General features: G+C 42.0%; 1 protein-coding gene across 3 annotated transcripts in view; it reads right to left on the bottom strand.

Moving 5' to 3' along the window:
• RUFY1 (RUN and FYVE domain containing 1) overlaps nt 1–16,565 on the bottom strand; it is a 68,415-nt gene that overhangs the window by 21,963 nt on the left and 29,887 nt on the right. For all 3 annotated transcript variants that reach the window (XM_010830686.1, XM_010830688.1, XM_010830687.1), the window contains exons 8-11: nt 11,324–11,393; nt 7,629–7,730; nt 6,655–6,771; nt 6,096–6,263 (exon numbers count right to left, since the gene is read on the bottom strand). In XM_010830686.1, coding sequence (XP_010828988.1) covers nt 6,096–6,263; nt 6,655–6,771; nt 7,629–7,730; nt 11,324–11,393 — 457 coding nt within the window. The remainder of the gene's footprint in view (nt 1–6,095; nt 6,264–6,654; nt 6,772–7,628; nt 7,731–11,323; nt 11,394–16,565) is intronic.

Genomic DNA, 16,565 nt, shown 5'->3' on the forward strand with positions numbered 1-16,565 from the left:
AGTTTTGACATAGTCTAATGTGTTGATTTTTCACATATGGTTTGCACTTTGGAGGTTTTGTTTTAGAAACATTCTCATGCTTAGGTGACAAAGATATTCAACACTAGTTTACTCAACCTTTCACATTTAGGTTTGTAATGTATCAAGAGTTAACTTTTGTATATGGCATTACCTAGGGATCCAGTCTTCTTCCAATGAATAGTCAGGGTTGATTTCCTTTAGGATTCACTGGTTTGATCTCCTAGCAGTCCAAGGGACTCTCAAGAGTCTTCTCTAGCATTGCAGTTTGAAAGCATCAATTCTTTGGCACTCAGTCTTCTTTATGGTCCAACTCTCACATCTGTACATGACTACTGGAAAACCAGAGCTTTGACTATTTGGACTTTTGTCGGCAAAGTGATGTCTTTGCTTTTTAATATGCTGTCTAGATTTGTCACAGTTTTCAAGAAGCAAGCATCTTTTTAATTTCATGGCTGCAGTCACTATCTGTGGTGATTTTGGAGCCCAACAAAAAATCTGTCACTGTTTCCACTGTTTTCCCACTTATTTGTCATGAAGTGATGGGCCTGGATGCCATGATCTTTGTTTTTTGAATGCTGAGTTCTTTTAAAAAAAATTAACTTATTTATTTTAATTGGAGGCTAATTACAATATTGTGGTGGCTTTTGCCATACATCAACATGAATGAGCCACAGGAAAGGGGGCTCGGGATGGGGGCAACACATGTGCACCTGCGGCTGAATGTTGAGTTTTAAGCCAGCTTTTTCACTCTCCTCTTTCACTTTTATCAAGAGGCTCTTTAGTTCCTCTTCACTTTCTGCATTAGAGTGGTATCATCTGCATATCTGAGGCTGTTGATATTTCTTGTGGAAATCTTGACTCCAGCTTGTGATTCATCCAGCCCAGCATTTTCCAAGATGTACTCTGCAAAGAAGTTAAATAAACAGAGTGACAATACACAGCCTTGTTGTACTCTTTTCCCAATTTGGAACCAGTTATTCCATGTCGGGTTCTAACTGTGGCTTCTTGACCTGCATACAGATTTCTCAGGAGGCATGTAAAGTATTCTGCTATTCCCAGCTCTTTAAGAATTTCCCAGTCTGTTGTGATCAACAAAGTCAAAGTCTTTGGCGTAGTCAATAAAGCAGAATTAGACGTTTTTCTGGAATTTCCTTGCTTTCTCTGTGATCCAATGAATGTTGGCAATTTGATCTTTGGTTCCTCTGTCTTTTCTAAACCTGGCTTGTACATCTGGAAGTTCTCATTTCATGTACTGCTGAAGCTTAGCTTCATGGATTTTGAGCATAACCTTACTAGCTTGCAAAACGAGCACAACTGACTGGTAGTTTGAACATTCTTTGGCATTGCCCTTCTCTGGGATTGGAATGAAAACTGACCTTTTCTAGTCTTGTGGCCAATGTTGACATATTGAGTACAACACTTTTACAGCATCATCTTTTAGGATTTTAAACAGCTCAGCTGGAATCCCACCACCTCCACTAGCTTTGTTTGTAGTGCTAAGGCCCACTTGACTTCATATTCCAGGATGTCTGGCTTTAGGTTAGTGACCATGCCATCATAGGTTATCGTGGTCATGAAGATCTTTTTTTGCATAGTTCTTCTGTGTATTCTTGCCACCTCTTCTTAACCTCTTTTGGCTCTGTTAGGTCCTTACTGTTTCTGTCCTTTATCGTGCCTATCCTTGCATGAAATATTCCCTTGATATTTCCAATTTTCTTGAAGAGTTCTTTAATCTTTCCCATTCTGTTGTTTTCCTCTACTTTGCATTGTTTACTGAAGAAAGCCTTCTTATCTCTTCTTGATTCATAAAAAACTTACATAGCTTAATATCAAAAAACCAAACAACCCAATCAAAAAATGGGCAGAAGACCTAATTAGACATTTCTCTGAAAGACATACAGATGGCCAACAGGCACATGAAAAAATGCTCAACATGCCTAATTACAGAGAAATGCAAATCAAAACTACAGTGAAGTATTACCTCACACCAGTCAAAATGGTCATCATCAAAAAGTCTACAAATAATAAACGCTGGAGAGGGTGTGGAGAAAAGGGAACCACCTGCACTGTTGCTGGGAATGTAAATTAGTACAGATGCTGGAAAACAATATGGAGATTCCTTAAAAAACTAAAAATAGAGTTAACATCAGTTCATTTCAGTTCAGCCGCTCAGTCGTGTCCGACTCTTTGCGACCCCATGAATCACAACACGCCAGGCCTCCCTGTCCATCACCAACTCCCAGAGTTCACTCAGACTCACGTCATTCAAGTCAGTGATGCCATCCAGCCATCTCATCCTCTGTCGTCCCCTTCTCCTCTTGCCCCCAATCCCTCCCAGCATCAGTCTTTTCCAATGAGTCAATATGATGCTGGGAGGGATTGTGGGCAGGAGGAAAAGGGGATGACAGAGGATGAGATGGCTGGATGGCATCACTGACTCGATGAACCTGAGTTTGAGTGAACTCCGGGAGCTGGTGATGGACAGGGAGGCCTGGCGTGTTGTGATTCATGGGGTCGCACAGAGTCGGACACGACTGAGCGGCTGAACTGAAATGAACTGATGTTAACTCTATTTTTAGTTTTTTAAGGAATCTCCATATTGTTTTCCAGCGTCTGTACCAATTACCATAAGATCTAGCAATTCCATTCCTGGGCATATATCTAGAAAAGATGAACGATCTAATTCAAAAAGATATATGTTCATTGCAGCACTATTTACAATAGCCATGGCGTGGAAGCAAACAAAATATCGACAGATGAATGGATAAAGAAGATATGGTGTGTGTGTGTGTGTGTATATATATATATATATATAGTGCATACAGACACACATACAATAGAATATCGCTGTTGTTTAGCTGCTAAGTCGTGTCTGACTCTCTTGCATCCCCATGGACTGCAGCCCGCCAAGCTCCTCTGTCCATGGGACTTCCCAGGCAAGAATACTGGAGTGGGTAGCCATTTCCTTCTCCAGGGATCTTCCTGACCCAGGCATCAGACCTGAGTCTCCTGCACTGGCAGGTGGATTCTTTACCACTAAGTCACCAGGGAAGCCCTACAGAGCCATAAAAAGAAAGAAATAATGCCATCTGTAGAAATATGGATGGACCTGGAAATTATCACTCTAAGTGAAGTAAGTCAGCCAAAGACAAATATCATACCACTTATATGAGGAATCTAAAAAAAACGATACAAATGAACTTATTTACAACACAGAAACAGAGTCAGACTTGGAGAAAAAACTTATGGTTACCAAAGGGGAAAGGGGTAGGGAGGGATACATTAGAAACTTATGGTTAACAGATATATATCACTTTATATAAAATAGATCAAGACCTACTGTATAGCACAGGGAACTATATTCAATAATTTATAATAACCTATAATAGAAAAGAATCTGAAAAAGAGTCATTTTACACTGGAAACTAACACAACATTGTGAATTAACTATCCTTCAATTTAAAAGAAGATAAAAAAGAACAAACATTTATAAATAGATGTCAATCGGAAAATGAAGAGAGAAAACAGGGGGAAACGTGGGCAGGCTTGACCAACATTATGGACTGAGTCACATCCCTCCCAAACCTGTTATGTTGAAGTCCTAACCCCCAGTATGACTCAGGATCTCATTTGGAAGCAGGGTCACTAACTGCAGACATAATTAATTAAGATGAAGTCACAGTGGAGTTGGGTGGGCTCCCAATACAATACGACTGGTGTCCTTATACAAAGGGGAGATGTGGACAGAGGCATGCACACACAGGGAAAATGCTGTGTGAAGATGAAGGCAGAGATGGGGTGGTAACTCCTCCAAGTGGGAACCCCCAAAATTGACAGCAACCACCAGAAGCCAGGAGAGATGGCTGGGACTGACGTTTTCACAACCCTCAGAGGAAACCACCCCTGCCAATACCTGACGCTGAAACTCCTGGCCTCCAGCACTGTGAGGTGGCAGATTCTTGTTAAGCCGCTCAGTTTGTGGTGTTCTATCACAGCAGCGAGAGCAAACTAACAGAACCAACCAGACGTTAAAACCTACTGCAAAGCTATGGCAATGAAAATAAACAAACCGTCAAGCCGAACAGAGACCTCAGAGACAGTTCCATTCATTTACATAGGAACTTGACACAAGATGAAGGCGGCACCACACGCCAGTAAGTGAACTTGAAGCAGTTTACTATATGGACAAAAAGAACACTGGATCCCTGGGTAATGCCATGTACCAAGGCTAACTCTTGATAACAGTACAAACCTAACGTGAAAGGTTGAGACAACTAGTGTGGACTATCTTTGACACCTAGGCACGAGAAAGTTTCTAATACAAAACCTCCAAAGTGCAAAGGGGAGAAGGCAATGGCACCCCACTCCAGTACTCTTGCCTGGAAAAATCCCATGGGCGGAGGAGCCTGGTGGGCTATAGTCCATGGGGTCACTGGGAGTCAGACACAACTGAGCGACTTCACTTTCACTTTTCACTTTTCACTTTTATGCATTGGAGAAGGAAATGGCAACCCACTCCAGTGCTCTTGCCTGGAAAATCCCAGGGACGGGGGAGCCTGGTGGGCTGCTGTCTATGGGGTCGCACAGAGTCGGACATGACTGAAGCGACTTAGCAGCAGCAAAGTGCAAAGAAAGAAAGTGAAAGTGAAAGTCGCTCAGTCGTGTCTGACTCTTTGCGACTGCGTGGACTATACAGTCCATGGAATTCTCCAGGCCAGAATACTGGAGTGGGTAGCCGTTCCCTTCTCCAGGGGATCTTCCCAACCCAGGTCTCCTGCATTTCAGGCAGATTCTTTACCAGCTGAGCCACAGGGAAGCCCAAGAATACTGAAGTGGATAGCCTATCCCTTCTCCAGGGGATCTTCCAGACCCAGGAATAGAACCAGGGTCTCCTGCATTGCAGGTGGATTCTTTACCAACTAAGCTATCAGGGAAGCCCCCAAAGTGCTAACCATATGTGAAAAATCAACACATTAGACTACATCAAAACTAGGGACTTAAGGATAGTAGATGACTAGGAGAAGATACTTACAATCTGTAGACCAGTAAAGGACTAATATTTACACTATACATTACTACTCATCAACAAGGAAAACAGAAAACCCAAAAGAAATAAAGGACAAAAAATATGAACAGGTAAGCCACAGAGAGGAAACATAAATGGCTAACTGCCATGTGAAAGGATGCTCAAGCTCACTAGACTGAGAAATGAATATTAAAACAACTGTACACTCACAATACAGGTAACCGCATGACACAGCTGGAGGGAGTGTATGTTGGTGCAGCCCTTCTGGAAAGCTGTGTGGCTGGACTTGTGCAAACCAAGAACACAAAGGAAGAAAGAAGCGTCTGGCTGGGAGGACACTACGATTGTGTCTGCCAGAGAGATTCTCCCAGGTTGCAAAGGGAGATGGGTACACTGCTTGCCAGGGTGTGGCTTGTGCTAGCACAGTGAAGGAAAATCGTTTGTCCATCACTGGGCAGGAAAGTGCAGTGGGTACACACACTGGGAAGCTAAACCGTGTTAAGAAGCCAACAGCAGACAAGTGCGCAGATAAATGTCACGCCGAGGCAGAAAAAAGGAACAAGAGAACCACAGCAAAATGCCACTGATGGAAACTAAAATGTGTGTCTCAAAACGATACACGTTTTAGAGTGATAAATACAAATGAAAAGATTAACGCTTTCGAATACTGAGCTACAGGAAAGAGGATGGGAGTGGGGTAGGGGGTAAAAGGAAATAAGAAAACAGGAGGGATGTTTCTTTACAGTGCTCCAACCAGGGATACAAGTGTTGACTCAGCCTTCGGCATCTGAAGCCCAGAGGGAGAAAGAGGGTGAAGCCAGAATTCCAGCAGCACTAGAGGGACGTGGGGGTGGTCCTTCCCCGGGGAATCCAGCTATGCTGTGCTGACTCTGCAGACAGGGGTCTGGCGATGCCAAAGCAGATATCATGAGCCTTGCGAGTTATGGCCAACATTAAGTCAAACTGTCACTTGCCCAAACTTGGAAGACGGAATCCATGCCCACTGTGTCGGGGCTTTGTGTGATGTGGACACAAAGCCAATTCCCACCTGGACTTTGTGAAACATCTGTAAGTTAATGGCTTTGACTTCCTCCAGCTGCTGGCGCAGGGCGACTAGAGTGTCCTGCTTTTCATGGGTGTCCTTTTCTAGTAGCTTCATTGCAATTTCCATTTCGGTTTTCATTCCAATTTGTAACTCCAGTTCTTTTTCTAGTTCCTTAAAGGATATGAATAAGGAGAATATTATTAAAGTAGATCCGAGAAATGAACTTAACTGATACTGTATTTTGGGCAGTGCTGAAAATACAAAGGTCTGAATAGGTTAGGGAGATGCAGACAAGTCTGTGTGGAGCACAACTAGATTTAATTTTACCCCTTTTCTCATTTTACAGTGAACACTGACTCAGCATCAAGTCAACAGAAAGTAGGTAGGTGGCAATGAGGAACACTCCAGGAATTTTTTTTTAACACGTTAAAAGCCTTATTCCCATAAAACTAATTCATTTTAAAGAAGGCTGAAGCATGTGTCTGCAAAGTGCTGATAGAAGTTAGCTTACAGGGAATGAAGTGGGAAATCTTTCTGACGACTCTCAGGCCCACACACTCACCAGACGGGCTTTCCTCTCCTCCTTCAGCTGCTTCCACACATCATTGTACATTTCATCCAGACCTTGCCGAGTCTGCTTGTAAGTCTCCAGTTCAATTTTTGTATCTTGTTTTGTTATCTGTGATCAAACAAGAGCACCAGAGGAATGGTTTGCTTACAGAAACAAGCTAACTACTGGGTTGGCCAAGTACAAAGTATTTTAACACATATTGACTGGGGAATTATTGCAGAAACTAATGCCCGTGACTGGTGATTTGTTATGTAAGTGAATAATGAAACACTCTGGTCAATCACGTTCAGGTAACAAAAGATATATTAATACATCTCTGGTCAATAAGTTGCTAAAATATACCACATATATGTTTTAAAAAGTAGCATAATTTCTAATTTCTATTTTTTAAAACAATAGAGAAAAGTTAAAATTTTAAAGATATTTTAATGTGTTTGAACTTGAAGGATGAAAGCAAACTAACCGATTTTTGAAAAGGTGGGCTCAGAAACAGTTTAATTTTCCTTAAAACAGAAAAGTTGTTCTGAGTGGGAAAGGTCCCCATTCAATATTTATCTAGCATAACTGTTGGCACTGGGTAAATTTAGAGATGAATCAGATACGGTCTCTACCCTCAAGTCACTGGGTGAGACGGCTGCAAGTCAGCAGTTCTACAAACCAGCAAACGGCTTCTATAATGGAGGGAGACGCAACTAGTGATGAGAACACAGGAGGAGAAGGGCCCAGGCCCACTGCTGGGCACCGGGGCAGCCCCACAGGGGCCTGGGCGCACAAGAGAAGCTGAGGAGGGAACAGTAACTTTCATTTACAAAGGCCTAGAGGCACTTGGGAAACTGCAAGTGGTCCAGGTGGCCTGAGAGTGACATGAGGGTACCAAGGCATCTTTGAAACACAGCATCTTTGCATGTTTCAAGCTTGAGGTCTGTGATGGACAGGTCTGAGTGCCCACAAGGCCCATTTCTCACCTCTACGCTTTTTTCACTTTTCTCACGAATTAATTCATTTTGTTCTCTTAATTGTTGCTGTTCTTCTTGGAGTGAACAAATTCGGTCTGTTGCAGCTGAAAGCTTATTAAGAAAGATTTTTATATTTTTTAACATCAAAATGAATCTTACTGCTCAAATCAGAAGCTAACATTTAGCATCCTCGAAATTGACAATGCATTTTCACATATGTGAAATTTTGTATTTTATCCTTGTTTTGAATTAGGTAATACGGTCACAAAATTCCAAAGATAAAAATACACAGACAGTAAAATCTCTCTCCCACCCTTGCCCCTAGTGATCTCTGCCCTCCCCAGATACTCTTTCACAAAAATGACAATATACCATCTATTTCACATGGGCAAAGATTTACGGACACAAAATATTAGAAACAGCCTGAATGTCCAATACTAGAAATGGTTTAACAAATCACAGTGAGAGCAAAAAAAGAAACAAGTAGTTATTAAAATATTTATAAAAACTTTTAATGACTTGAGAACATATTTATGATATAATAAAATAAAGCAGGTTATAGAGTATGTTCTCATGACTAGTTTAAAAACAACCACCACCACAAGGACCTCCCTGGTGGGGGTAAAGACTTGGTGGTCCCAATGAAGGGGACATGGTTTTGATCCCTCGCTGGGGAACTAAGACCCCACATGCCACACGGCACAGCCTAAAACAAAACTAAACAAAAACCCCACAACTTAAAAGTGCTTAAGAAGAAAATCAAAAGCAAACAAACAAACAAAACTTTTAGGACAAGATGGGGACACTTTAATCCAAGTGTTAAAAAGAGCTGTCATTTAGCCAAGGGATTATGGGTTTCCTGTCTACCCCTCCCCCCCACTCTTTTTAGTTTTTCTAGCCAATGAGCAAAAGTATATCTTATCACTAGAGAGATAATTAAAGAATGTGGGAGTAGAATCACAACCAAACCACTAAAGATGTGCCCGAGGAAAACATCTTCCTTGCCTTGAATGAGTTAACATAGTTTAGGGAAAAGTATATAGGAGCAGGTGCCTTCGTGGACCTGCTGAAGAGAGGCCAGCAGGAAAGACAAGGAGTGAATGCTCCAACCAGCTTGTCCTTATCCAGACTCTGAACCAGCCTCGAGAGAGAAGGTGAGGCTGGGTAAGGAGAAAGAAGCAAGACGTGTGGTCCCAATGTATGGCTATGCTCCTAGCATCATTTGCGAAGGGGAGCCTTCTCTTGGTCAATGCATCTAGGTCCACTCAGACTCAGAAGCCAGGACTGAGGTTTCTAAACATAACTTCTGTGCCCAAGCTAAAAACTGTAAGGCTTGAAAGGAGGTGCTAGTTGCTACAAGGGAAGAAGCAGGAAAAAACCGTATGGTAATTCCAGTCCTACTCTCTGAGGATAGAGAGAGCACACCCCGACTGAGAGGTGTACTTTTCTCTAAAGCACATTTTCTATTACAACTGTTTGCTTTTGAAGAAAAAATAACCCAGTTGTTCAGTTTCAAAAGCTAAATTAGACCTTCATTCAAAGTGTGCCAACTCCCCTCAGAGTGGGAGAAAATATTCGCAAACAAAGTAACTTATAAGAGATTAATCTCCAAAGTATACAAACAACTCATGCAGCTCAGTATTTAAAAAAAAAAAAATCCAATCAACAAATTGGTAGAAGATATAAACAGACATTTCTCCAAAGACATGCAGATGGCCAAAAAGCACATGAAAAGATGCTTAATGTCACTAATTACTAGGAAACGCAAATCAAAACTACAGGTCAGAATGGCCATCATAAAAAACCCACAAATCGTAAATACCAGAGAGGGTGGGATAAAGGAAGCCCTCTTACGCTGTTGGTGGGAATGTAAACTGGTGCAGCCACTGTGGAGAACAGTGTGGGGGTTCCTTAAAAAACCCTTCCTAGAGCTACCGTGACCCAGCAGTGCCACGCCTGGGCATGTAGCAGAGAAAGCAAGAGTGTGAGATTCATGGACCCAGTGTTCACTGCAGCGCTACTGACGACAGCCCGGACACAGAGGCAGCCTAAATGTGCATCAGCAGAGGAGGGGATAAAGAAGATGTGGTACATATACACAATGGAATAAAAAAGAATGAAATGATGTCAGTTTGCAGAAACATGGACGGACCTAGAGACTGTCATACAAGTGAAGTAAGTCAGATAGAGAAAGACAAACGTCACATGATATTGTTTATATGTAGAAACTAAAAAACGGGTACAACTGAACATATATACAAAATGGAAAAAGAGTTACAGATGAAAACAAACCTATGGTTCCCAGGGGTAAAAGGGGGAGGAAAGGGATAAACTGGAAGACTGAGAGTAACGTAAGCACACTGCTATATAAAATAGTTAACTAATCAGGACCTACTGTAGAGCACAGGGAACTCTACTCAATACTACGCAATGGTCTATATGGGAAAAGAATCTAAAGCGTGGATGTATGTATTTATATAACTAATTCACTTCGCTGTATACCTGAAACTAACATAACATTATAAACCAACTATACTTCAATAAAAATGATTTAAAAAACCCTAAAACAACAACAACAACAAAAAACAAAGCATGCCGCCTCATCTGGGAGAACAAAGAGTGAATCTGCTTGTTCTAAAAGCAACTAAGGTCTCTTTGAGCGCCTCTACATGCCAAGTATCAGGCAAGGCACGTTTATATGGTATTAACCTAATTTAATCTATACAACACTATTGTAAGGTATGACTTATCACCCAATTTGGAGGTGAGGAAAGAGAGACCCAAAGGCCCACTCCATCCCCAGAGGAATTTGAGTGCTTCAGTTCTAAATGCAATGAAGTCTCTCCTGTGATGCTCATCTTTCAATTTCTGCCTCCTCTCACATATCTGAGCTCCTCTCCTGAAAGCTGTTCCGGTCATGGCCCTGAGAAGAGTATAGGAAGTCTGCAGTGAGCCTTCTACTGGAGTCCTTACTAACAGGCGTGCTCTGCGACTCCTCCCGGCCGTGACCTGCCCCAAGCCACGGGCGGCTGTCCTCTGGCCGCTCTCGCGGCCTCTCCTTCCCAGTGAGAGCTGGGGGGGCCGGGCAGCCAGGGACCGCTACCTGTGGGCACGCACCCCGCTCCTGCTAGTAGGAGACGAGCTGTGTCCACCAAGCGGACGGCCGGGTGCGGGCAGCAAGCCTCTTCCTCGGCCTCAGCCCTCCTTCTTCCTGGCCTTTCATTCTCTCTCTTCCTAGTGAGAAAGCAGAGAAAGACCACACTGTGGGGAGACTGGCTCCACGCGCCAGCAAGGCCAAAACACCAAAGGGGCGGGTAAGGGTACTTCCACCCCGTGGCAGAGCCTGCGCCTTCCGACAGCAGGGAGACACAAACATCACAGGACGGGTGGTAAAAGAGGAAGAGAACAGCATGTTCACAAGAGGACCTGCACTTGTCTCCTCTGAGCCACTGTGGCGCGATGAAACCGAAGTCCCCGAGAGCTGGCTCGCGATCAGCTGCACTGGCTCACGGGAGCCCTGGCCAGCGCAGAACACAGACATTCTGAGGATGTGAAATTCTGAGAGTGCCCGTCCTGTCTGCAGCTCCACCCAAGGTTAGCACTTCCCATTCCTGCCAGTGAGCAGCTCTGGTCAGATATACCAACCATACCATTTCTCTTAGCCTGGGGTCATTCTGGCTTAAGCATTTCAGGAAGTTACAAACCTCTTCTTGAAGCTTTGAATTAGTCTTCTCCAAGCCATCTATCTTGGTTTGAAGATCCCCAACTGTGCAGCTGTAAAACAGAAAATATTAAGTAAATGTGAACCTATGAAGGCTGTCTTCCCAATTTGTAAACAATGAGAATAGAGAGTTTCAGATTTCCTGTATGAAATGGAGTCAAAGGGTTTCCAATTAACTCATAGATGAGGATTCTAAATATATATGTATATTAATTGAAAAGTTTTCAATGTTTTCTTCCCCAAATATGCTACCCATTTGTTTTTTAGCCAACTGGAAAGAAAACAAGAGTTTCTCCCAACACAATAGATGGGAGCCAAAATGCCCTGGCAATCATACATCTAAAGTAACATTCATAACAAGATATTGGTACTTTTGGGCACTAGGATCAAAGTTGATTTTTAAATCTTTTTTATACTTTGTCCCATTTTTCACATACTCTTTAAGTAACATGCTCTACCTTCATACTGAAAAATACACAAAAAGCTAGTGTAGACTTCATAAACAACAATAGCTACAACAATAATAGTAGTAATTTTCTTTTTGGACAATGTACCAGGCTCTCTTTTGGTCTAAGCATTTTAAATGCATCAACTTATGTAATCCTCCCCACAATTCTGTGAGGCAAATTTTATTGTTAATCTGTATTACAGATGAGGAAACTGTAACTTTACATTGAAAAACTCACTAAGTTCATACCCCTATGAACCCAGGAAGTCTGGATCTAGAATCTGCACTTTTAGGCAACAGATCCTACTACCAAAAACTGATGTTTTTTGCGATTGAGGGGGTGGGTACCAAGAGCCAAATCTTTCAAGGCTAGTGAACCAAGGTTCAGGAATTGGGTGGGAGAAAGATAAAAATACAAATTGACACAAAATGAAAACGGCAACAAAACAAAAGATATGGAAGGAATTACAAGTTTAAAGAGTATGGCATTTTCAATTCTGTACTGACTATATAACTCACAAAGTACTAACAAATTGCTATTTTTTTCTTAGGAAACATAAATTTCCAAACATAAATCTTAGGACAAATCTTAAAAAACATAAATTGCCAAAAAAGATATATCCTCAAGAGGAGACTATCCTCACTGGAGAAGGGAATGGCAAACCACTTCAGTATTCTTCCCTTGAGAACCCCATGAACAGTATGAAAAGGCAAAATGATAGGATACTGAAAGAGGAACTCCCCAGGTCAGTAGGTGCCCAGTATACTACTGGAGATCAGTGGAGAAATAACTCCAGAAAGAATGAAGGGATGGAGCCAAAGCAAAAACAATACCCAGCTGTGGATGTGACCGGTGATAGAAGCAAGGTCTGATGCTGTAAAGAGCAATATTGCATAGGAACCTGGAATGTCAGGTCCATGAATCAAAGCAAACTGGAAGTGGTCAAACGAGATAGCAAGAGTGAACGTCGACATTCTAGGAATCAGCAAACTAAAATGGACTGGAATGGGTGAATTTAACTCAGATGACCATTATATTTACTATTGTGGGCAGGAATACCTCAGAAGAAATGGAGTAGCCATCATGGTCAACAAAAGAGTCTGAAATGCAGTATTCGGATGCAATCTCAAAAACGACAGAATGATCTCTGTTCATTTCCAAGGCAAACCATTCAATATCACGGTAATCCAAGTATATGTCCTGACCAGTAACGCTGAAGAAGCTGAACGGTTCTATGATGACCTACAAGACCTAGAACTAACACCCAAAAAAGATGTCCTTGTCATTACAGGGGACTGGAATGCAAAAGTAGGAAGTCAAGAAACACCTGGAGTAACAGGCAAATTTGGCCTTGGAGTACAGAATGAAGCAGGGCAAAGGCTAATAGAGTTCTGCCAAGAGAATGCACTGGTCATAGCAAACACCCTCTTCCAACAACACAAGAGAAGACTCTACACATGGACATCACCAGATGGTTGACACCAAAATCAGATTGATTCTATTCTTTGCAGCCAAAGATGGAGAAGCTCTATACAGTCAGCAAAAACAAGACCGGGAGCTGACTGTGGCTCAGATCATGAACTTCTTATTGCCAAATTCAGACTGAAATTGAAGAAAGTGGAGAAAACCACTAGACCATTCAGGTATGACCTAAATCAAATCCCTTATGACTATACAGTGGAAGTGAGAAATAGATTTAAGGGACTAGATCTGATAGAGTGCCTGATGAACTATGGACGGAGGTTCGTAACACTGTACAGGAGACAGGAATCAAGACCATCCCCATGGAAAAGAAACGCAAAAAAGCAAAATGTCTGTCTGAAGAGGCCTTACAAATAGCTGAGAAAAGAAGAGAAACTAAAGGCAAAGGAGAAAAGGAAAGATATACACATCTAAATGCAGAGTTCCAAAGAATAGCAAGGAGAGATAAGAAAGCCTTCCTCAGTGATCAATGTAAAGAAATAGAGGAAAACAATAGCATGGGAAAGACTAGAGATCTCTTCAGAAAATTAGAGATACCAAGGGAACATTTCATGCAAAGATGGGCTCAATAAAGGACAGAAATGGTATTTACCTAACACAAGCAGAAAATATTAAGAGGTGGCAAGAATACACAGAAGAACTATACAAAAAAGATCTTCCCGACCCAGATAATCACAATGGTGTGATCACTCACCTAGAGCCAGACATCCTGGAATGTGAAGTCAAGTGGGCCTTAGGAAGCATCACTAAGAACAAAGCTAGTGGATGTGATGGAATTCCAGTTGAGCTATTTCAAATGCTAAAAGATGATGCTGTGAAAGTGCTGCACTCAATATGCCAGCAAATTTGGAAAACTCAGCAGTGGCCACAGGACTGGAAAAGGTCAGTTTTCATTCCAATCCCAAAGAAAGGCAATGCCAAAGAATGCTCAAACGACCGCACAATTGCACTCATCTCACATGCTAGTGAAGTAATGCTCAAAATTCTCCAAGCCAGGCTTCAGCAGTACGTGAACCATGAACTTCCAGATGTTCAAGCTGGTTTTAGAAAAGGCAGAGGAACCAGAGCTCAAACTGCCAACATCCCATGGATCATTGAAAAAGCAAGAGAGTTCCAGAAAAACATCTATTTCTGCTTTATTGACTATGCCAAAGCCTTTGACTGTGTGGATCACAATAAACTGTGGAAAATTCTGAAAGAGATGGGAATACCAGATCACCTGATCTGCCTCTTGAGAAACCTGTATGCAGGTCAAGAAGCAACAGTTAGAACTGGACATGGAACAACAGACTGGTTCCAAATAGGAAAAGGAGTATGTTAAGGCTGTATATTGCCACCCTGCTTATTTAACTTATATGCAGAGTACATCATGATAAATGCTGGGCTGGATGAAGCACAAGCTGGAATCAAGATTGCAGGGAGAAATATCAATAACCTCAGAAATGCAGATGATACCACCCTTATGGCAGAAAATGAAGAAAAACTAAAGAGCCTCTTGATGAAAGTGAAAGAGGAGAGTGAAAAAGTTGGCTTAAAGCTCAACATTCAGAAAACTAAGATCATGGAATCTGGTCCCATCACTTCATGGCAAATAGATGGGGAAACAGTGGAAAACTTTATTTTTCTGAGCTCCAAAATCACTGCAGATGGTGACTGCAGCCATGAAATTAAAAGACGCTTACTCCTTGGAAGGAAAGTTATGACCAACCTAGATACCATATTCAAAAGCAGAGACATTACTTTGCCAACAAAGGTCTGTCTAGTCAAGGCTATGACTTTTCCAGTGGCCATGTATGGATGTGAGAGTTGGACTATAAAGAAAGCTGAGCACCGAAGAATTGATGCTTTTGAACTGTGGTGTTGGAGAAGACTCTTGAGAGTCCTTTGGACTGCAAGGAGATCCAACCAGTCCATTCTAAAGGAGATCAGTCCTGGGTGTTCATTGGTAGGACTGATGTTGAAGCTGAAACTCCAAAACTTTGGCCACCTGATGCGAAGAGCTGACTCATTTGAAAAGACCCTGATGCTGGGAAAGATTGAGGGCAGGAGGAGAAGGGGACAACAGAGGATGAGATGGTTGGATGGTATCACCGACTCAATGGACATGGGTCTGGGTGGACTCTGGGAGTTGGTGTGCTGCGGTTCATGGGGTCGCAGAGAGTCAGACATGACTGAGTGACTGAACTGAACTGAACAAGAGGAGAAAAGCTAGATGAACTAACAACCAAGGAAAGACTGAAAAGCTGGCAAAGTATTGCCTCTCTACAGGTGCTTCAAATTTTCAAGGATTTCACGAACTAGAAGGTGTTCCCAGGCACAGAAATAAGGCAAAGCTTTCTGATTCATTTTGTGAGGCTGCTTTGAGACCATGCCAGAAGGAAAACTATGGAACAATTACATTAGATTATGCCTTAAGAGAATGATTAAATCATTAAAGCTATGATTAAGTAGTTTATCCCTGTGGAAAAAATAAATTAGTAAAATTGTATCATGTCAATAGATTAAGGGATAAAAGTCAAGATTAACTTAATGAATGCTAAAAGGCATTTGATAATATTCAACATCTATTTCTTAAGTTCTCAATAAACTAGGAATGAATTAAGAATCTCTCTCTCAAAACAATAGTCAGCATCATACCTCAGAGAGCTCAGAAATGTGCTTCCTTATGTATGTTCTAAAGAACATGCCAGATCCTTTGCCTGTTTCATTGGCTTTGGGGGCCACAGAGGCTGCTCCCATAGGGCACTGTTAATGTGCAGAGTAAATTTCCTAAAGGGGTTGAGGGTTCAGGGAGAGAATTGTATCTCCCAAAAATGTTACGCTGAGAATCTCCATCCACTCCCCATCCACACTTGCAACAACCAGTGTTTCACGACACACAGGAGCAGCTTTCCAATTAAAAAGAAAACTCAAGATAAAGATACCCGCTTTCAAAAAAAAAAAACACTTGCTATTAAATCTCTTCTGAATTGCTTTCAAAGGTCTAACCCAGTGGTTTTCAACTCCTTTTCCTGCTCAGCACACGGGAGGGATGTGTGCTGATTCCCAGCGGCAGCAGTGGTTTCTAGGCAGTGATCTCCAACTAAGCTGCTGTAGGCTGAGGGGTGGAGAGTCAGGTTTCATTCATTACTCTCTAAGCTGCGTGACTACACAGAACAAGGGACCAAAGGATTCCCCAAAGCTCTTTATCAAGAAATCATACTTCTATAACCTGTACACATGAGCACTGAATGACAATCTTTCTTCCTGATTAGGAAAAAAGTTATAAATATATGGCAACTCAAAAAAGGTCCC

Source organism: Bison bison, unplaced genomic scaffold (genome assembly GCF_000754665.1).
Source record: "Bison bison bison isolate TAMUID 2011002044 unplaced genomic scaffold, Bison_UMD1.0 scf7180017864519, whole genome shotgun sequence".
NCBI lineage: Eukaryota > Metazoa > Chordata > Mammalia > Artiodactyla > Bovidae > Bison > Bison bison.